Here is a 23,529-nt window from a genome sequence, read left to right as displayed (position 1 = left end):
GAGGATGGTGCCAATATTTTTATAATACCTACAGTACTCCTAACTTTTGTTAGTAATAAGCGTGTTCAACTGTGTATCCCGGAATGTCTTCTCCTCAGGAGCACTTCAGGCATTTCTTAATCCCAAATATGAGCCAAAGATAGAATAGCATCACCGGGGAGACATTTATGTTTTATGAAATGGTTAAGGGGGCTGGCCCAGTAAAAAAAATTTTTTTGCAATTTTTTTATATATTTTTTAATTTTTTCTTGTTTATTTACAATTAATTTGATGTAAATATCATGGGCATACGATTTTTTTGGGCTGAGTTACAGGTAAAAGTGTAAACGTATGTCAGACAAGACTTTGTTTTGATTCTATTTTCCAGTCTTTTATACCAACAAGCAGTTGCTTCAAACAGTCTTGGGACTTTTAAACATAAAAAAACTATCCCCAAAGCCATCATGCTGGAGATAAAACCAATATTTGTAGACCTAACAATGCCAAACCTCCTCCAAAGATGTCTTATGGGAAAAAACACAGAACTCCAACGAAAGTTTCAACAGTATTTTGTGGTCACTGTGTCCTAAAAAAAGGATTTGCAGGAAGGGATATTGTGGAAATAGCTGCTCATGAAGCTTCCCTGATATTTAATGAAGGGAATAATGCAAAGTCAAAAGTGCTAGACCCGGAAAACACTTCAACAGCTGCATGGAGACTTTTGACGTTCGACGAGTGCGCGACGCAAATAAAAGAACTATGTTGGCAAGTCTGGAAGAAAGGAGAGCAAGTAGAAGGCTTAGAATAGAAAAGGAAAGTCAAGACAAGGAAAAGGAAGGTGTTTCTTATGCTGCTGGAGGATTTTAGAGTACCATTTTAGTAAATTTATCAATAAAATATGTTTGTTTGCGATTTCCCGAAACATTGTTTTTTTCCTATTATTTACATCATAACTCCAAAAGTATTGGAACAATCTTCACCAAATTTTCACCAGATCTTCATTTTAGCTGTGTAAATGGCTTGAACTAAAATTAAAATGGTGAGTAAAGTATTTCTTATATTCCAAGCCTATTTACCTTCTAAAAAGGTAAGGTTTTTTTTTGGTAAAACTACTTTAAAATTCAGTAATTTGTTTTATTTGTACATTTTTTTTATATATTTTTAGTTCAGGCCAAGAAACTATTGCCTAGGAACGAGATACATTTTATTTTGTGAAATTATCTCATTAGGTAGATTATTTATCATGTTAAAACCATTAGACTAAAGATTTTTTTTGCAAAAAAAAAAACAAAAATTAAAAAAAATAATAAATTTTATATTTACAATTTTGTTTTTTCTTAAGTGTGTATAAAAAGTCTATTTTGACTTAACCTGAAAGTTTCAAACAAATTGGGCAATATTTGACTGAATACAAAATTGTTTTCCAAAACCATGCAAAAGTGATTGCGATACTGGGCCAGCCCCCTTAATGAATTCCATTTTTGTTTAGAAAATAATCAGCTTAGATTCTTATATATACACATTTTTATGTATAAGTCAATCTGTTGCATTTATGCTTTGTTTTTACATTAAACGTGTTATTACCTTAAAACAATGCTCATTTACAACTTCATAAGCTGAACATCGCAAGATCGCGTGGTCAAGCACTTCCCATAGAATAAGGGGACAATTTAAACATAAGGGTGTGGTGTGGTGTGAGTGCCAAACAAATATTGCTTTTCTTTGTACTACTAAATGCATCTTCTAAAATTGACAAGTCGTTTCAGTGTTTATTTGTCTACATTTAGCTCAGGCTAGTTATTTCTCACCATGAACAAACTACCATGAACAAGTGATGATTTGTGTGTGATGGTTATAAACGGACACAATTACTCGCTGAATCAGAACGTAGTCAATGTGACGTTTTATCTCACCAAAATGTTTCTCAGCAATGATCAGTTTGCACTGATAATGTGATTTGTTGAATAGTGACACAAATGAATAAGAGGGCGTACTCTAATCCCAACACTGGGAGTGATATGAAGAAGTATTGAAAATTTTTACAAAAGCATGCCTGCTAATAACTTCGCTGTTTGCTGGTGAAAACAACTACATCTTAACGGACTCGCTTCAAAAGACATGGATATTTATATTATCAAATTTTAGCATCCTTATAAAAAACATGATAGTGAGACAGAGGCGAAAAACTAAACAAACTGACCATAGAAGCCCCTCTCCCACTTCCATCCCAACTAGGATTGAGGACTTTTAGTATGTTATACTGTAAGGTAGCCCAAACAATGTCCCATCATTACTCTTTCTATGTATTGCCTTCTTCTAGAATCATTCGGTTACTTGGCTATTATATGAAACAAGTTTAAGTAGAGTCCCTCAACAACTAAAACGGTTAATATATGTAACAATGGATGGTTTAAGAAATATTGTTCCTCGTGTACTCCTTTTCAAAACAGTAATCTGTATGGAGGGTTCCTACAAATATAAAACTGCTTAATACCACCATCCAATTTTTAAATTGGGTGACTTTTGATCCAAAACTAATAAATATATGGCGAGGAGTTTACTGAACACTTCCTTAGCGTTTTCAAGACACATCCAAACCATTCTGCCATAAGTATCGATATTTTGAAATATCCCAATTCTCCAACTCAAATATGTCTACTTATAGATTGTTTTAAGCAATTTTAAGTAAAGAATGTTATATTTTTTAAGAAGTAGGCCCAGTAAATCCCCGGGTTATGACTTAATAACGGTTGCGCTTATTAACAAAATCTCTAGAAAAAGTTAAATTTTAATTACATTGATGTTTTTATTCAATTTTGAGATTGTAATATTACCCTTCTGAACGAAAAGTGGCGAAAATAGTTATGATAGCAAAGCCTGGCAAACTTGTATCTTTGACATGATATATTTAAGAAGCTTATACTGACATGACTAAAACGTGTGTTGACTGAAATGGTCTTCTCCCAAACCATTAATTTGGTTTCCGTCAACACAATTCAAAAGAACAGGTCCGTAGGTTAGAGGATACCATAAAAAAACTTGTAAATTGGAGAAAGACCATGAGTTTTGAAACTGGAAAACACTGTTCGGCAGATTTTTTGGCGTAAGACTAGCTTTCGATAAATATGTCTTCAAGAATTGAAGAGGTGGCCATAACAATGTTGTAACTTCCAAACTCATAACTTTTCAGGAGAGAGCAACAAAGACTAAAACCTATTATTTGTTGCAACAATGTTATTTTTGTTTTTATAAAATTCAAACAAATTGCTTTGTACATAAAAAACATGCTTATTGCCATTTAAAACATTAAACAACACTTTTAAGTAACAATGGAATTTTTTACAGGCAACAACGTTGTAACATCATGGAAGTTACAACGTTGTTGCAGTTCAATCAAAAGTTACAACCTTGTTCCACTGTTACATGCAGACTTAGAAACAAAAATAATGAGTTTGAGTTTAGATAATACAAGAGGCATTGAACATTTTTAGTTTATTCCATACAACCTTTACAACAGATCTAGTTTTATTAATACTATACTTCTTATTTAATATCTTATCCTACGTAGAAGAAAAATTAATGTAAAATAATAATATGATAGTCTTAGATCACAGATTACTTCTGGCTCTTCACAACAAAGCTTGGTTATCTTAGTTTCAAATACTTATAGTACTACTAAAATAATTTAACAATGGTCAGTTTTAAAAATCACAAACAAAATTTACTTTAAATGAATATTTTGTTAATATTGTTTAAAAAATTAACCATGTTGTGTAAATATAAGAAAACATTAGTTTTCAGTGATTAGTTTTTTATAAAAGACTCTCTTATCAGGCGGTAAATATTTACACATGTCAAGGAGATCACTTTTCTTTCCTTTTTTAATTGGTAAGGGAGAGTCATAGGCTGGTTTTAACATATGTACATCTTTAAAATGTGGAGATTTATTTACTAATGGACCTACAAAGTTCTTTTTACGTTTTTTCATACTCTTCTGGCTAGAACTAGCTTCTTCACAGTCATCTAGTTGAGGTTCCGTAAGAGGATAATGTTCCCAAGGCTGCAAAATATTGTGAGATTTTCGAGCCATCCCAGTGGTTGGATCATCAGCAGTTATCTTAAGCCATAGTAATTTGGTTACTTTCAAACCTCCAGTTTTCTTCATAATTTTTTCTGCAGGGAAGAAATCTTTGAAACCTGACAGATCCATGCAAATTATGTCAAAGGGATTACTAGGCCTAGCAGCAAGAAGAACTTCTTTCCACTCCATAGGGCAGTGTACAATAACAGTTTTCTTCTGTCTTTCTATTAAACTAAAATCCCTATCGCAGGGAAGAAAACTATGGCCACTTACAAGAAATTTCTGATTAATTTCTGTAAAATATCTACAGGTTAATAAAAGCTGGAACATGATTAACATTGTCCAGTTATTGTTTTGCCCAACACAACGATCAGACCAAACAATCAGCCTCCTACTTTCATGGCATTCAAGACGACTGAACTTTGTAGTGACATATTTTAGAAAACATGAAGCTATTTCAGTAGACCCTCTTGCTCCAACAAGAGTAGATTCATGCCACAACATCATTGTGGCCTGGCCTGTACCTAAATCGTGGATTGCATAGTTGTATGTAGAATACTGCCTCTGATAGAACATTGAAGAATGTGTTAAAGTTGGACAAAATAACACTTGCTGAAGATCAGTGCATAATACAACAAGATTATCATTATTTTTGGCAGCTTCTTGATCTAATCTAAGATTTTCATAACCAGCTTCAGCTTTCATATGATGCATTTTACTGTCAAACTCTAAAGATTTCAGTTTTTCTTTATCTGCTGTGTGACTCATTTCCAGAAAAAATGAATCACATGTTTTGCACGTGTCACTGCGGGGCAGCCCAAACTTCAGCTTAAAATCACAGTAAAAAACATCAGTGTGTTTTTTTGGACAGTTTTACATCAGGATATTTCTCGGTAAACATGTCATACATCTTGTTCAAATTTAAATCTGGCGATAAATACTCTTTAGAGGTTTTCTTTCTACTATAATGGCTTTCTTGGTGAGGAAAGGATGCGATATGTTCCTGAATTTTCATTATAACTTCATCAGAAATGGCGTTAGGCCTATTACTATGTGTGCCTCGTTGGTCAGTCAGATCTTCATTGTTTTTTATTTTCTCGACTAGTACTTGAATTCTTCGTGGAGTAACACGAAAAATATTGCATACATTTTTTTGACAAACTTTTACCTTTTCTCCTCCGATTTCTGAAGGTATATAATACCTTACAGTGCATTGCCTCCGTGATATATCTTTATGTTGAACTCGTTTTCTTGGTTCATCTAGTATTATACAGTTTGATGCCAAATATGAAGTTTGTTCATCATAGGTTTTCTCGCGGAACTGGTGGAATAGTTCCAGTTTTTTTTCTGTGGATAAGTTTTGAGCATAACAGTTCCCACGGCATTTGCAGATAGGACCCTGAAACAAAACAAAACTAACAATAGGCTAATAATGAATGGACAATAATCATTGAAGGCATTGTTAAAATGCAAGGTATTTTACAAGCTACCCTAAGCTAACTTCATCTTGTTTCTAACATCAACTTAAAATTATATTAAATTTAATATATTCAGGAATAAACATGTTTTTGATCAGCCTAAATAGATATAAATATTTAATTGTGCCTACTTCATTAAAATAAGATACATCCAGTATGAAAATTAAGTAGCCAAGGAAAGTACAGCGTTTGTTTACATTACATAACCTAGTATTAATGAAGACATACCGTTTCCATGTCATGGTATAAAGTTATCTTGGAAATTTCAATATTAAGTAGAGAGTGAAGCCAAGGGAGACAGCTAGTATAATAATAAAAGTAAAATATACAATAATTTATTACTGTTATAACGACAAAACAGTTTTGTAATCAAAGCAGTAAATTCGTTTAGCCTAGGAAGTTACAACGTTGTTGACACTTACCTCAGTTGGTGGAAGTAAAGCACTCACTCGTTTTTTTTTCGGGATGAAATATATGCCTCTCCACTATCTCTTTTCCTCTTCCTCACATTTTTTTTTATTTCCATTTAGAAATATTAACTCTAGTTTTTTTTTGCCCTGTTTAGATGTTTTATTGCATTAGATGACAAATGGACTGTATTGGAGTCAGCCATCTTTGCAAGTTACAACGTTGTTCCCCGAGCGTCTTCAAAACTCCTGCAGGGTGACCAACATTCAACAGCTGAAATAACCTTTAAAATATAAAGTAGGGGGTTTTTTTTGTAGTGGAAGCCTGCATTTAGACACTTACAACGTTGTTCCTCCACTAAATCAATTTGTTGAAAAATGGAAGTTACAACGTTGTTACGGCCACCTCTTCAATTGATTTTTAAGATAAAATCTGCATTACCATATTCGTACTACAACCTTCTGAAATGTTACTTGGAAAACAGAACTAAATTAAATTCCAGAATATATATTCTCCCTTGGTAAGAACAGATCCAGGAGAGCGTCCAGGAATTGTGTTTGGATCTGTGTTATGTACGCTATTCACAGCAGATCTTCCAGCGAGACCAGATGTAGTGTTTGCAAATATTAATATTATTAATGCGAAGGTTAGGAATGGTGTTTGGTGCTTAAGCACACAAAACCTAATGGAAAGATTTAGAGGAAATTTAGCATGGATTTTGCTTAGATACTAGAATAATGCATAGACATTTTATCCCAAAATACTAAACACAGCAAAATACTTATTCATTGAATTATTAATTGCATGAACCATATGTTGTAGTGTGCTACAAATAGTGTTGTAACATTAAAATTATCTGAAACTGTGGTGACGGAAATACAATTTATTCAAACCAGAAATGCTCCTACACGCGCAAAGACCTGAATAATAAGAGCCAGTCGAAATTTTGCTAAACCTTTGATTCTCTTAATCGTAAATACTGGATTAATATAATATATTAGAAACAACATTTATTGCATTTTCAAAATCCTAGTGTCCTGAAACACAGATCTTAGTGTATTATGCAATGATAATGCATCAAAGCATTGTATCCTTTATTTTCTGAATAAAAACAACAACAATTCCAGCCATAATGACAACCGTCAGTAGTTATGCCAGTTCGGTTTAGTACGATGCCGTCCGTGCAACATTATTTATGTACATCCGGTGTTGCTGGAACCATACCGTAATCATTTTAAGTGGGAAAAGAGGAAGAATAATATTATCTTACTACCCCTACCAAAATATAATAGTTTATTAACTTTTATTAACTGGTATTACTAAATAGATGTAACTCAACTATTTCTCAACATAGACCCAAAATGACATTTAAAAAATATTACTCATTTAAAATGTCACTTTTCGATAAGATTTAAATATGGCGCTTAATCAAATTACAAAAAGGGAATGGTTTTTATACGTATATTAGTTCATATACACCATGGAATAAAAAGAAATATAACATAGAATGCTATGTTATTAGAGTGAATTAATTACTGTGTTTTAGAGTTTGATCTTATTTTCTCAATATTTATATTTTCATGGTTTTTAATTTTTCGTGAGGTTTCGAAAAAACGGTCTCACAAAACTTTTAACAGTTGAAAATGTTATTGATTCGTTACAAATAAATATATTTACACACAATATAAGTTATCTAATTGGTTGTAACTAAATCAAACCCATGTTGTTACAAAAATAAATTTATATGAGGTAGTATCTAAATATTTAAAGTGTTTCAAGTACATTAACATGCCAATGTTTAGAGTTATCATACCATCACTGTTGTACAAATTAAATGTATAATCTAATACTGTTAATGCATTTTCAGTTTACATTTCGAGATGACAGCCATGCTTGAAAATCTACCATTCTTTCGACTAGGCCGGAAGAGGTATGTTTTAATCACAATCGAAACAAAATCCAATTACATTTACCAAACTTGGCACTCTTCGTATTTTTCTTAAATTACACTTTTTTACTATGGATACAGCTTAAGACTTATCACTGTATTGGGTCACTCTATTAAAGTAAAAGACGTTTTGAAAATGTGGAAATACAACTAACGAATAGTTCTATATCATTTTTAATAACCAAACAAGTTTATTTTACTCAAACACCCTTAAATGTATGTTTAAAATGTATCAATATATAATTATATGCATTTCTATCAAAAGTTATTGGACAAACGGACAGCCAATGATACGAAGGACCTGTTGGAAAGGACCCTTTTGTGTTCCAAGTTTGCAGGTTGGATTGAGGTAGAAACTTAACCGATTCGTGACCTTGTTTCTGCGTTCCCCTAATAAGCCAACCCTTCATCCACCTCTTCAATTTTAGGACCCCTCTATATAAATATTTTTCATTCTACATTTTATGTTTTAAAATATTTTTTACCATAGATTATTTGTTATGAGTGAAACGTGAGAAGAGAGAAGTTGACGGCGTGTGCAATGAAACTCTAGGATTTAAGTTAGAGGGCGAAATCTATCAATTATATTTTATGAGAAAGAGGTAAATAATGATGTTTTGACTATTACGTATTAAAGATAAAGGATGTTTGGAAAATATGAGGAATAACTTTTAGAAATATACAAAATTTTACCCATATACTATGCATCACCCTCCATTCTGATAAAAATGTTCTTTTTGCCATGGGGGGGAGGGTTGCAATACTTTCCTTTCTTTGTGATTGTTTTCCAGTTCTCATGACATCTCATGAATGAAATTACCTGTAGATTTACACAAATTTGGCATGTAATGGAGCTTGGAGCGTGGTATGACGTACCCATTGTCTTATATCAATGATAGTCCGCCCGGGACTATTTCAAAATCGGGTCATAGTTATAATTAAATTTATAAGTTTAACACATACAAGTTATATCAATCAATCATGTAATAAATGGCGCCAGATTTAAAGTAATTCGTGAATAATTTTATTTGGGGACAGTTTGGGAAGACAGGCCTTGAGGGATTGCTAAATACGCCGCTTTAGTTGAGCAGGGTCCCTCTAATCCGGTCCCGGGTGCGTACTTTACTCAATTCACCTTTACAAAACTTCGAGGCGTGGCGATGATAGCTTCTCAGACTTCAGGAATGATTCGAGAAATTATCTGTTTGGATAATTTGGAGGAACTTTTATGTGAAACACAACTTGCTAGATACCTCAAATTTACAGCAAGTCGAACATAGCCGAAATGGAAGTTCTGTAGCGCGTACAGTTTTTTTTATCTTTGGCAACAAGGGTTAATAAAATCTCTAATTCTCTTGTAAAAGTTCTAAAACCTGATCCATTTTCTAATCTGAGACTCGATGCCAAGTTTTGATTATAGTACAAACTTTCTTCGAGATTCTTCACCATCTTCTTTGACCTATTACCCCATGGTTCAACATTATAAAGCCACCCTCTTCAGACACCAGTTCAACAAACAGAATGGCTCGTGCAGATGTAAAACAATACGACACATATGAAGAAATTTTCCGAACATTTTCCTTCATTCGGTGATACAAAAAATAAATAATACTACGTTTCGAGATTTTCTGTACCAATTCCACTAAATCTAAAACACGCACTTAATAAAAATAAAACACAACACTAATTATTAACACTGAACTACATAGTACAGGTCACAATAGTTCTGCATTCGTCGACCAACCAACACGACCAATAGTAAATAGCAATCGTCAAGGAGGGCAGAAACAAGATGGCGGCAAACAGGTGGGATCGGAGGTAAACCTTTTTTATTACTAGTTCATTCTAGACAAACTTCTGAAAGCCAAGCTGTATCTCCGCATTGGTTTATTTCAAATCTCTAGTATATAATACTTTAGATGTTTGATACTTTTTGTTTTGTATTTTTTTTAATACAAAGCATATTTTACAGATAAATTTAGATATAAATTAACTCTTCACCATTCCAAAATTCCCCATATGTATAGCCTTCACAAAATCCACAAACCTAGCATCTCTCTCCAGGTTATCACACTTTCTACGAGCATATTCCTCTAAAGAACCACGATTAACGGGAGGTTCTGTTGACAAGCTATACTAAAATGATTCAATATGTTTGTTCACACTACACATATTTTTTTATCCGTTACTATAATTTATCATAAATATGTAAATAAAATCTTGTATTAATATTTTTGAAATTTTATTAATTGCGTATGGAGTTTTTTATATTGGTTGCAACAAGATGTTTGTAAAATACTTTATTTTAGCCTTTTTGCATATTTTACTTTGGAGAATATTTTAATAATTCTTGCATTTCTATATTAAGTGGGCAATGTACCCAAAAAATTGAGTTCTTGAGAAAAAAAAAAACTAGTACATATTTTTGTTCCCAAACTATTTGGAAACAAGTAATAAGCATTAGTTTTGCATTTCCAATGCCAAAAGTGTGTCTTTTAGACCAAAATTTATTACCGTGCAGAGGTGATTTTTCTCTTCCAGGCGTCTATTGGAAGCAAAACGATTCATATTCATAATATATGTATGTCGAGGTTGAATTAGATGATCTACCATTAGAAGATAGGATAAAGATATCAAAAAGAAATAAAACCAAAAACTAAAGAACGATGTATCATAGGAATGACACCTCATTCTTTTTTTAAGGGGGGAGGTGTTGTATAGTAACATTATTTTGTAATCATATTAGTATGTAAGAACATGTAGCCATGATTGTATGTATTATTTAATGTGTATCAATAACTGGAATAGTGTTAGCGTGAGAAGAGTAGACGTTAGATAATTAATAGATATACAACATTATCATTAACAAATTGTCACTGCTCACACAGCAATCTACAGATCATTAGCACTTTGGACAATGATATGTACAGAGCGATAATCGCTCTTAATGGGTTGTGTTATTTAAGCTCTGCGAGGCGCAGTAGTAGTCATCAGTCTCCGCAGACTGCACAGTGAGGAACGGCCACGGTGTTGGGGTCAGTCTCCGCAGACTGCACAGCGAGGATCCGGTCGCAGTAGTAGGCAGAATAGTTAGATGTTGGAATTGTGAAACATAAGTACCACAAAGTATAGTGTTTATTCTCAGTAGTAATTTTATACAGGTGTTTTCATTTTACATGTTGTGAACAGAGTTGTGCCAAGTGACTATTTTCAATAAACTTATTTTTAACTCGATGTACCGAGTCATCTCTCTTCAAGGTGAACATTGTTACGGGTTATCTTGCCACTCGGGTAGCCCGCTAACCGTCTCCGCAACACAATGTTTTAGAACCATTTTCCAACTTTATTTTTTTATACTGTATGTACCTACTGAATCAAACAGTGTTGGTCAGCAGCTATCACTGATCAGCTGTTAGTTGTTGTACTCTTGTGATTGATTCACTGTTCATGTTGTGTTTTGTGGTTCAGTTTAGTGATTCAGTTTAGTACTTTTGTGATAGTCATAAAGCAATCAACTAAAAAACAGTATTCAAGAAGTAAAGATGGTAAGAAAAGCAAAGCTGCATTGGCAGCAGCGAGACGTTGGCAAAATGTAAACAAATCAAAATGAAAAAATTGAAAAAAGAAGAAAAAAATTGAAAAAGGAAGGTGTTACCTATGGGGCTAGCCTCTTTTAACTGCAAAAGATGTAAGTAAAATGTAAAATACCAAAGACAAAGCAGTTTATGTAAAATAGCCTTACTTTTTCATTATAAATAAACATCTGAAATGTTTTGCGATTTACCGTAAGTTTGATTTTCCTGTGTTTTCCATCACGTTTTACACCATAACTTTTTTATTTTTTGAACTAGAGAGCTAATATTTTGTACATATAATCTTAAAAATATTGTGCACGAAATTAGGAGTACCGTATGGCTAAAATATTTTTAGCCATACTCCTAATATAATCTTTTGCATTACTCGAAAAATTATAATTTTGTCAAAAAACTTTAATTATTTGTCTGTTATTTATTTTTAAAACAAATCAAAAACCATGCTACAGTTTGTATAGCTATTTATTAGCTTTAAGAAAATGTTTAAATCATTGGAATAGGTGCAATACAAAATGAGTTATGCTGTAAAACAAGAATATGGGTTTTTAATTGTTTTATCCCTTCCACCGAAGGGGTGGGGGTGGGTGGCTAATAACACATTTTTATGTTTATTTTTGTACTAAGGTACACTTTTATCAATACAAAGATTTTTTAGAAACAAATAAAAAAAAATTTGGGTTCATTGCCTCTATTGACTATTCAATTTTAACTACTTGTGTACTTGTGTCAATTATAATTAATTGACATTAAAATTACTACTGAGAATAAACATTCATAAATGAATTAAAAAGCACGTACGTCGGTAAGACATTACTTAATATACCCCAAAACTACTAACTTAAGTCAGTGGTTTGATAACCCTCTACCCAAGATATCAACTTAAAATGTTATTTATTATAGCCAAATCCAGCAGAAATGGGCGACCAGTAACAGGATCCATTCGTGTTAGGGATTTACACCTTGTTTAAATTTGGTAAAGGCAAAGACTTTTGGTAGAGCTAAGGTCTTGTAAACAATTTTACAACTAAATATATAAGGGAAGAATGAGTTTATATTTTCGTCTGAAATAAAAGTATTAACTTCACATGTGTTCTGCACAGAATTTAGTTTATTTTAAAGTCATTACAACAGCAAACCAAAACACAATATTGTTTTTCTTTTGTAACTGCAACAAATTTGTTTTATTTTATTTTTTCCAGTCATTTTTTTCGTAATCCCATTTTGAAGCAATACCTTCAATAGGATTATTACCAATGTCTATCATTCTTTGCAATTGTGCTTGCCGTCGTTCCAGTTCAAATGTTGGTGGCAATTCCGGCAACATAACTAAAAAAATACAAAACATATTGTTTTACACCATTCTTATACAATGAGAATTGAATTATGTATAACGCCTAGTTTTACCCTCCTATGTACGTTATAAAAATTTGTCTGAAAATTGCCTTAAATATTATAATACAAACTATTTGTGTTCTACTCAATTAAAAATTAAAATGAAACATTATCACATATATTTGCAGTTTTTGAAATGTACATATATAATTTAAATTTGGAAGTGTATAAGTTATAACATTTGTCTTGTTTAATTAAGACAATTATGAACAGCTCATTTAGACCAAAAGATAATAGTGACCAATTGATACGCTTGTTCTAAATTATCTAATTGAATTTTGGAAGAATGTTCTGATACTTGTCGATGGTTATTCATCCTAATATGTAAAGGATTTGTAGTTTAACCAATTTAGTCCTTGGGACAAAATTTACAAGACAACATTCTTCCCGTATATGTGTCTATGTGCGTTTTTCTAAAAAAATATATCTTTTTAACCAGTTAAAATAAAATTACGAAACTTGAAAATTGTATTAAATATAGTAGATCTTTATAAAAATAAAATACTAACAAAATCCTTTTGCCTGTTTCTAAATGGTGGACGCAAGTTGGTTTTGAGTTATTTTGATAGACTAATTAATGTTCGCCATTTTGAAACTTTTAAAAGGATTTTTCTAATAGTGTATTTACCTGTACCACTGTAGGACTACTCTGTTGAGTATTATTCAAAATCAGTACTTTTGTGCTCGATCACTGAAAGTACCAGGTATAGGTAGAAACTACAAGAAATATTAAAAACCGAATTAACTTTCATAGTCGCTGCGTAATATTTGTAAAATTCAAATATTATTATTATTATTATTGTGTGTGTGTGTGTGTGTGTGTGTGTGTGTGTGTGTGTGTGTGTGTGTGTGTGTGTGTGTGTGTGTGTGTGTGTGTGTGTGGTGTGTGTGTGTGTGTGTGTGTGTGTGTGTGTGTGTGTGTGTGTGTGTGTGTGTGTGTGTGTGTGTGTGTGTGTGTGTGTGTGTGTGTGTGTGTGTGTGTGTGTGTGTGTGTGTGTGTGTGTGTGTGTGTGTGTGTGTGTGTGTGTGTGTGTGTGTGTGTGTGTGTGTGTGTGTGTGTGTGTGTGTGTGTGTGTGGTGTGTGTGTGTGTGTGTGTGTGTGTGTGTGTGTGTGTGTGTGTGTGTGTGTGTGTGTGTGTGTGTGTGTGTGTGTGTGTGTGTGTGTGTGTGTGTGTGTGTGTGTGTGTGTGTGTGTGTGTGTGTGTGTGTGTGTGTGTGTGTGTGTGTGTGTGTGTGTGGTGTGTGTGTGTGTGTGTGTGTGTGTGTGTGTGTGTGTGTGTGTGTGTTGTGTGTGTGTGTGTGTGTGTGTGTGTGTGTGTGTGTGTGTGTGTGTGTGTGTGTGTGTGTGTGTGTGTGGTGTGTGTGTGTGTGTGTGTGTGTGTGTGTGTGTGTGTGTGTGTGTGTGTGTGTGTGTGTGTGTGTGTGTGTGTGTGTGTGTGTGTGTGTGTGTGTGTGTGTGTGTGTGTGTGTGTGTGTGTGTGTGTGTGTGTGTGTGGTGTGTGTGTGTGTGTGTGTGTGTGTGTGTGTGTGTGTGTGTGTGTGTGTGTGTGTGTGTGTGTGTGTGTGTGTGTGTGTGTGTGTGTGTGTGTGTGTGTGTGTGTGTGTGTGTGTGTGTGTGTGTGTGTGTGTGTGTGTGTGTGTGTGTGTGTGTGTGTGTGTGTGTGTGTGTGTGTGTGTGTGTGTGTGTGTGTGTGACAAATATATGAAATATTTATTTTGTATATATTTTATGTTAGTGTCAAAATTCCGGCATAATATTTCTTTTTTAACTAGAAAAAGCTATTAGGCAAATGTTTATTTTGAAATAAAATTCTAAAAACAAAAAATCTTTTACGATTTTGTAGAGTTTGTTATTTTACATACAATTGTTTTGTAAAAACGCACATTGACGACTAGTGGTAAAACTAAATTAAACGCACTTTGTCCTATTGGTTTTTGTTCCTATTCATTTGCTGAATAATATTGCAGATTGTTGCAGAGTAATTACAAAGCCTTTGTATTATAGTTGTTTCTAGTATTCTTACTTGCTAAGACCTGTTGCACAGGTATTTTTATAACCTTCTTTGTAGCTTTTAACACCTTATGGGTTTAAATTCAGACTTCTAGAAACAGCTCTCTCAATACTGTAAATAACTTCACTGCATTAGCTTGTTTTCAAATCAACATAAAATTTATGGATTATGTCATATGTAAGGAATTTATTTTAACATTTAAACATGAGATCTTTGTTGGCTATGTTTTCTGAATTGAAGCTATTCTCTCATGCTGAGTACTAAGTTATTTTGTCATTAGTCATATTAAAATAAATCTTTTTTTAAACACGCAGATACGTATAAATATATTATATTACATGATAACTTACCAAATTTTTTAATAAACATGGCAAACCAAATAGATGAAGCTAGCCATATTAGAGTCCAGCCCATAACACTTTTCCATTCTCCTGTTGGTGCTGACATTTCAGAAAATGTTTGGCAGAAGCTAGCTCTGAAAATAGTAATAAATTATATGCTGAAACTATAAAATTATTTACACACACACACACACACACACACACACACACACACACACACACACACACACACACACACACACACACACACACACACACACACACACACACACACACACACATATTATTATTATTATTATTAACAATATACTTCGAGTAGCATACAGTTTGTTGGACAGCTCTACTTCAACTAAAAACATTTTCAAATACATTCCAAAAATAAGATTTAGAAAACCACCAGTTTTGAAAGATATTTTAGTCCATCCAAAATTACCTAAGCACAAAGACCAAGAAAACGTGACAGTTGGGTCAAATCCTTGAAATAAACCCAGGTGTTTAGTTTGCAACATGTGCTCTACTTAAAAAACATTTACAAGTAGTTCTATAACAAAAATCATACAGTACTGATGGCGAGAGAAAAGAAGAGACCTGGATTCTGGCCTATTTGAAATTTGCAGGCGCTACTACTAGTATGTTGCCGCGCCTCGTTTCGTAATTCCATTATTGTTTCACTGTTCCATTGCTAGGATAAACAATTCGCAGGGTTGGCTGTGGAGAGAAGCGCCTGAAATTACCGCGCGGCAACACACTAGTACACAGCTGTGCGCCGGCACGGGCCAGGTCTCTTCTTTTCTCTCGCCACCAGTATATTTGAAGACTTAACATGTGAATCAAAAAATATTGTTTACCAAATTCAGTGCAAGTTATGCCCTAAAGATTATATTGGTTCAACGATAAATTCTCTTAGAACAAGGATGACAGAGCACAGGTATGCATATAAACATAAAAAGACAGAGCAACCTGTAGTGGCACATGGCTTAATACATAATTTAAATTTTGAAAAAAAACATATTCAGTGAAACCAATTAGAAAAATATCAGAAAATTTAAGTACAAACAGTCTTAGAACCATGGAACAAGCCTATCAACTCGTCACTAAATCAAAATTTCCAAGTGGATTACATTTAAGGTGACTTAGCCAACAAAGTGAATTTATAAAATTAAATCATATGTTTACCATTCTACATAATCCATTCTTAATTTTCATTTTCTGTGTTGATGTTTTATGTTTATTTTGTTCTTATAGCCCTATTTATATTTTTGTAATTTCCTGAAGACGGCTTAAGCCGAAATATAGACATTGTTTGATTTAACATTTGAAGATTTCTTATTGAAGATATATATATTTGTATATTTCTTATTGCTAAATGCATTTTTTATTGTTGGTCTCCAACAATAACTTTTACTGCTTGATTCAATTGCAAATACACAGGATTAACTCATCTATAATCTCTAAACATTAGATATCGACAGTGAAAGCTCAACACCATGTATCTTGGCGTTTAGTTATGTGAATCATGAGCTAGAAAGTAAAATATAATCCTAATTTTGTAATAAAAAATATAAATTTTTCACTGCCACATCTGGCATTAGATCTGATGGTAAACAACTGTATACAGCTTTAGGCAACCGGACTTGGCATTGAAAGTGTAACATCATATATTAAAACTAGTGAGGTATTGTTTTTATGAAGCTTCCATATAATATTATTTTCTACTTGTAAGCCTTAAAGCTACAGAGGTAATACAGACTTTTTTGGACACATCTAACAGAAAAATCATAATAAAACATGGCAGCTTCACATTAAAATGGGGAAGAGATATATAATAATTCTTTTCAAAAATTAAATCGTGATGTTAATTGAGACTGTTTCATGCCGTAATCTTAACGTGTAATATCGTGACACATAACATTAAGAATTCAAGAAATTTAAAATATAAAAATCTTGATTATGTACACAAAGGGTTCATAATCCTGAGGGAGTGCATGCATATATGGTGCAACTATACATTTGTCTTAAAGTGTCATTTCGTTTGTATTCCTTCAGTCTAGGGTGTTTAATTTCATATTAATGAATTTTAAATACAACTCAATTTTGTTAAGTTTGACTTAGACATCTTCATCACCATATTCATAACAGATTAAAAAAAAAACATGGTGGATGTTGGAAAACTAAAGCTTGTTCTATGTTCTTTATTTTGTTTATTCAGTTTTCTGAAACTACCGTATAGATTTAAATGGTTATGTTTAACTTAAAGAAGACATATTTCTGTTTTAGGCCATTTGTTGGAGGCAATAAGAAAAGATATGAGTGCAGAGGATGTGATTTATAAAATTAACATAGCAGCCTGCAACTTAGCTGGGGGATATTTCGACCACCTCCTTTGGAAAGACTCATACTGTGATGGACACAACCAAATTTGTCATATTTTTTCTGAAAAGGGTGTTTTTCCATAGACTTAACAAAGTAATACTAGGGAATTTTTAGTTTCCTTGACATTTTGGAATGGACTCTCAGTTGGAGCAACAGTTGGATATGTTTTTAAGTTGAATTTAGTTCCAGTTGACCATCCTTTTATTGCAGCGTCTGGTATATGGCACTGTCTCAGACTTGACTTTTGAATCTAGAGTCATATTCGTTTGAAGAGGTCCATAAAAAGTCGGTAACAAAGAAGCTCAAAACAAACCTTTACATCGTTTATACATCAGAGACGCTTATAAATAGGTGAAGTGGCAGTCTCATTGTCTCCTCAGGTGCACAACTGAGAGCACTACGATGTTTTGACACGATTTCTAAGACTACTAATGATATATATTTCAAATATATACACACACCCATATACACTCATATGTACATCTTAACATTAAGTTCAGATTTCTAATTTGCATGATACCTATCAGCTATGAATAACTTTGGTTCTCTGATTAGAAATTATTTTTTACTTTTTCACCCCTTGTTTTTGTTACTAACATTATAGATTTTTCAAACCGATTTAGTTTGAATTTCAATATTTTTATTTTATTTTTTATTTCGTGCTCAACTTTATGTTTTAGGAATCGACACGTTAAGTAACAGTTATATTTAAGTGTTGTGTTTACATTTTTTAACATATTACGATGGCCAATGTTTGTACTCCTGTTATCCTGTTATCCACGAAAAAATATTTATCTGGAATAGTTCGATAAAATTATTACTAATTAAATTATTTAATTCTTTTATAGAATTTTAAAAGTATTTTACAAACAGATTTTAATAGTTTAACACATTATTCGAAATAATGGAATTTGTTGATAGTTAAAATAATTGAATAATATATAACTGTGTTGGAATAGTCTAGGAAATATTTAATATTCATTAGGAATCAATAATTTCCAGCATCAAATACAATGATTATTAAATAGATTGAAAGAATTCCTGTGCCACACTTTCAGTACATATACGTTATTTTACATACACCAATATATTAATTTATTTGCTCAAGCAAATAAAATAAAATTTTTAAATAGTTTATAACTAAATCAATAAATATCTTACCTGTAAAGACATTTCTTTTCATCAATACTCAGTGAATTCCAATCTCCCTTCTCTTTTTCCCTTAGTGCCTGAAATATTTAAGTAGAATATACAGTATATTAGGTAAAAAGAAAACACAAACATACACAATACGTACAATACAGGGGTAATCTGATAGGACTAGGAGTCTTCGGCTGGAAATGAATGTAAGGCCCTTGTGTTTCTTGTTGAAGTTCACTGACAACTGGAAGCATGGCACACCCCCAGACAAATAGCATTAAATTATTTTAAAGAATTTATTGTTTTTTAAAATATTAACTGCTGAACATAACTTGTTTTGCTCATTTCGCTATAAAAATGTATTAAAAACAAATACGTGTTTAAATAGTAAGCTTGTCAATTAATACTGCAGCAAGTAATAAATTATCAGATGGGTTGTAGACTAAGTGATTGTTGAATATTAGTTTTCTGGTTCATTTCAATCTGGATTGTCACGCCTTTAGAAGATGGGTTTTCGGAGATTACTAAAGGCCTTAATTTTCAATATAAATAGTTACAGTATATGCGGGTGTTTTATTATCTATGAAGTAGATATTTTTAATAACTGTGATTGACAAAATTTTAATACGGTGAGACAAAATTTATCATATTGGTATCCGCCATTTTGACTCCAATTTCGCAAAAAGCTTAAAAATATACAAACTTATCACCCAAAAGTTAATATTTTGATTTTTTATCGACAAATCCTGTACTTAAACTTGCCCAAACCCCTGATAAATTGAATTTGGATTAATATTAATTGACTTAAATGGTATTTTATCCTTTAAGACAATTTTCATTTATATCATTTATATCATTTCCTGTAACTGAACTTCTTATTTGCAAAATCAGTTTGAATTAAAATTAAAATATTAGCTGAGGATTAGGAAATTCAATAGCATCACTACGCTTACATTTAACCGGTTTGCGAAGTAAGATCATACCATTAATAAGTTAAAAGACCTGACATCCCTGAGTTTATAAATCCCTAATTATATTTCATTCCTTCTTATTCACTATTTGTATCTCATCAAATAAACTGTCCTTCCTGTAGAAAAGTAATGTTTTATTGTATAAGCTATATGTAATTAAAACATAAATATAATTTCTTCAGTTACATTTACTGCTACGAGCAGCTTTATTTTTTATTGCTTCCTTATTTAAATCAGAAAATACTTGTAGATCTTGTTCAACTCTCATAACGACTAAGTTAGACAATGTTACTTGAGTAAGAGTTGGTCTGAGTTCATTTTTATTATTTTTAAATGTAGAAAATACTTTTTCGCCTAATACGTGTATTACAGTAGTTTATTTATGAAGAATATGAGCAGAGAGACACGATGTATTTGTCTTGCAGTTTATTTGATGTGACTTTGCAATATCATATCATAGTCAGCAACTAATATGACCAGTTCAAAAAAATGCCATGATTTTTAACAGTATCTAGTTTATCTGCATCTTCTTTCCTTCTATAGGCAATCCTCATCAATCCTACACACAAACCTATTATTATTGTATTATTTTCTGTACAGACAAGAAAAGTACAGAATCTCTTGTTCTCCTAATGATTTTCTTGTTCTTCTTTGTCTATGTGGGGGAGGGGTGCTTATTTCCAATCAATCGTTAAACAACTTGCCTCCTAGTTTGAATTTCCTTTTTTGTTTCTGGTTATTATTAGCTAGAAGTATTTAAATGTTCTGTCATCTTTGGTTGTAGAAAGCAGCCATCGTCACAAGTTGATTGGCCGTCCATGAATCTCCACATATTTATAAATAAACTTGGATGAAACACCATGACCCCCAATAAATGTAGAATGTCTTTGATCTGTATATCCAAAAGCTAAGAACAATACACTTTGTTCAGTTGGATCGAATACGACATCTATTTTTCATTAATCTTTTCGCCATCTGGCAAAGATCGGTAATATAGTTTTGGAGGCTCGAACTATTAATGTTAATATTAAAACTTGATAGTTCAAACTACTAAGATATATTCATGTGGCTGTGATTAGTAAAGTAAATTAAGTAGTGTCGTAACTGTGGAGCGTTATGAGAAGTGTTGACTTATTTTTAAAACATGCTATTCCAATTCCAATTGCACTTAGTTTAGTACCCCCTAATAGTGAGCCTAGCTGTTTAACAATTCAGCTACCGTCAAGCACGGCCTATCTATATGTCCTTTATGTTAATGAAACATATTATTTTAGAAAATAATTGTTGCATCAAAATGTTTTCTAGTTCCGAGACACAGGATCCACTAGGATATTAATTTATAAAGATGAATAAAAAATAAGTAATAATGGTTTGTCACACTCCATTTGAATTAAGCTATCATTATTGCCAAACTATTACAAATATCTGTTTCTAGTCATGAGTTTGCAAACCGATTAAATAAATGACTCTATATGTAAAAATGCACATTTTACCATATATCTCTAGTGCGTTATTTTAGGAGGGGCCCACTCAATTATGATAGTATTATAAGAGCTTGGACTTCAAATCAACAACATTCAATAGTAAAGTCAAACTTACCTTTAACCGATTAATTGTTTATATTAAAAATACACAAATATAAATATAATGATAATTATAGTTACTTGTAAGTATGGATTTTCGGCCAAGAACCTGATCGATGGAAAAGGGAAATCTGGGCGGTCAGTGTATTGAAGGGAACCGTTTCGCCCAAATCCTACAACTTCTCGGCATCCAATCACCTCCCGTTCACTGGCAGAAGCTGAACATGTGCGAGACAAGAAATTGAACTTGCTGGCAACAACACGAGGGATTGCTCTGATCAAAAACATCCTGGACATATAACCTTACTGTTAGTAACACATAAACGTTTGTAAATTAGTGAAAGTTTACTGACTAAGGTAAAATGGTGGAATTGTAAGAGAAACAAGCTTCTTTCTGACTATTTATGACATGATCACATCTCTTTTTAGTAAATTACTTAATATGCTAGAAATGTAGCGCTCATAACACTATTTTGAAGTCTTCCGTAAACCATACAAGCTCCGCTAGTGTAATAGATTTTCCCCTCCTACCAAGCCCCCCTAGAAGGCATAACAATCCTGAAGGGTACGTTAAAGAAACATATTTGAGACATCTGAACAGAGTTCTGTGCAGAGCACTCCTTTGAATCGATTTTGTAAAGATTTACCATAAAATTAAGCCCTTAATTATTAACTTAGAATTCTCAATGTTTGGCATGTCATTCTTCGAGAGACACACAACAAACACTGTTATGATACATTTTGTTTTGGAATAAAGATATGTTTAAGTGGAGTAAACTAAAATTTTAAATAGAACCCGGTGTTTTTCTGTATATTTATTGTTATCACAAATAATATACATGCACGTTTTGTGTTTACATGTATGAGAGTAGACATAAACCAGATCTCAAGTTTTGCACGAATTCACAAGCGGGATATTACAGAATAATAAAAATGTTTATTTACCTTTTCTCATAAAATGATATCAGTATGTCAAATAAATAAAATATTGTGTGAAATCAACAGTTTGTTTGCTCTTCACAAATAACTTACACTTGCTATACATCAACGTTACTAGGCTATATAGGACAAGAATATAATTATTAATTGCATTGACATTTTCTGAAACAATACTTTACCATAGAGAAAAAATAAACATTTCTTTAAATTCCGTTACATTAGTAATTAACTGATTTGTAAAATAATGTCGTTCCCATTAGTTTACTAAGATCTTACATACAAATGATATGAATTGGGAATGTTTAAAATAAGATAAATTAGTGTAAAACAGTACAAATATAACTAGACTACAAAGCAGAAAGCACTAAAAGTGTAGGCTTCAGGAAGCTCTTAAACTTAAAGGAATCTTTTTCGGTACTTTGGGATTATACCGACCACACTAGTATGAAGAACACAAAAATAGAAATTTATAGAAACAAACATGATAGAACGAAAAAACAACTCTTCAGTTACAAACTTACAAGCATTTCCAGGTATTGTGATCGGTATTGTTGTCGCTGTTATCTTATCTTTCTCGAGAATCCTGATTACGGCAGGCCGCGCGGCATCACGTGATTTGCACGGTACATAATTGCCTTTCCATTACAATTCAATTTATATTTCTGATTAGCCCCTCTAGAATTTGATATTTTACTGATAGGTACTATCTCGAGGGATGTTTTTCTTTCGTCGACATCAGCGCGGGGCAGCACCGAAGGTGCTGCCAAAGCCCGCGCTGATGGCCGGAGGCACTCGCATTTTGGGTGGCGGAATGTGATCAAGAATAAAAACAAGTTTTTAGTGTTTTTTTAATAAAGAGTTTAGTTTGGTAAATGATTGTTTTTGTTGAATTTTTGTGTTTGGAGAAATGTAGAGGTAAAACACGGAAGTACAACAAAGCGATGCACCAGCTGAACGGGCGGCGAGACTGCAATCACGTTATCTACTAGACGCTCGACTTTGACCTCTGTCTGAGGATGGGGAGGGGTTTGCGATAAGACAATTCCTGTTTTATATTGACGAAATATTGTTCTACGCTAATCTAGTAATCAGTAGAAACGAAATGTGAAATAACGATTCATGTCTGGGTGTGGTCGGTATAATCCCAAAGTACCAATAAGATAAATTAGTGTAAAACAGTACAAATATAACTAGACTACAAAGCAGAAAGCACTAAAAGTGTAGGCTTCAGGAAGCTCTTAAACTTAAAGGAATCTTTTACAATATTGATCGACGACAATTATACGGTGAT

At 32.7% G+C, this 23,529-nt stretch overlaps 1 protein-coding gene across 1 annotated transcript; it reads right to left on the bottom strand.

The window, feature by feature from the left end:
- Nucleotides 1-12,575: 12,575 nt before the first annotated feature.
- On the bottom strand, nt 12,576-22,396 carry LOC124359241. The gene is made up of 5 exons (XM_046811827.1): nt 22,245-22,396; nt 21,381-21,588; nt 18,767-18,834; nt 15,242-15,366; nt 12,576-12,813 (listed from the first exon to the last, which is right to left on the bottom strand). The coding sequence occupies exons 2-5, from the start codon at nt 21,585-21,587 to the stop codon at nt 12,674-12,676; spliced, it is 540 nt and encodes a 179-aa protein (XP_046667783.1). The 5' UTR covers nt 21,588; nt 22,245-22,396; the 3' UTR covers nt 12,576-12,673.
- Between the last annotated feature and the right edge of the window lie 1,133 nt (nt 22,397-23,529).

This window comes from Homalodisca vitripennis, chromosome 4 (assembly GCF_021130785.1).
Source record: "Homalodisca vitripennis isolate AUS2020 chromosome 4, UT_GWSS_2.1, whole genome shotgun sequence".
Lineage (NCBI taxonomy): Eukaryota > Metazoa > Arthropoda > Insecta > Hemiptera > Cicadellidae > Homalodisca > Homalodisca vitripennis.
The sequence above is the reverse complement of the archived record's forward strand: the minus strand, read 5'-3'. Positions and strand labels throughout refer to the sequence as shown.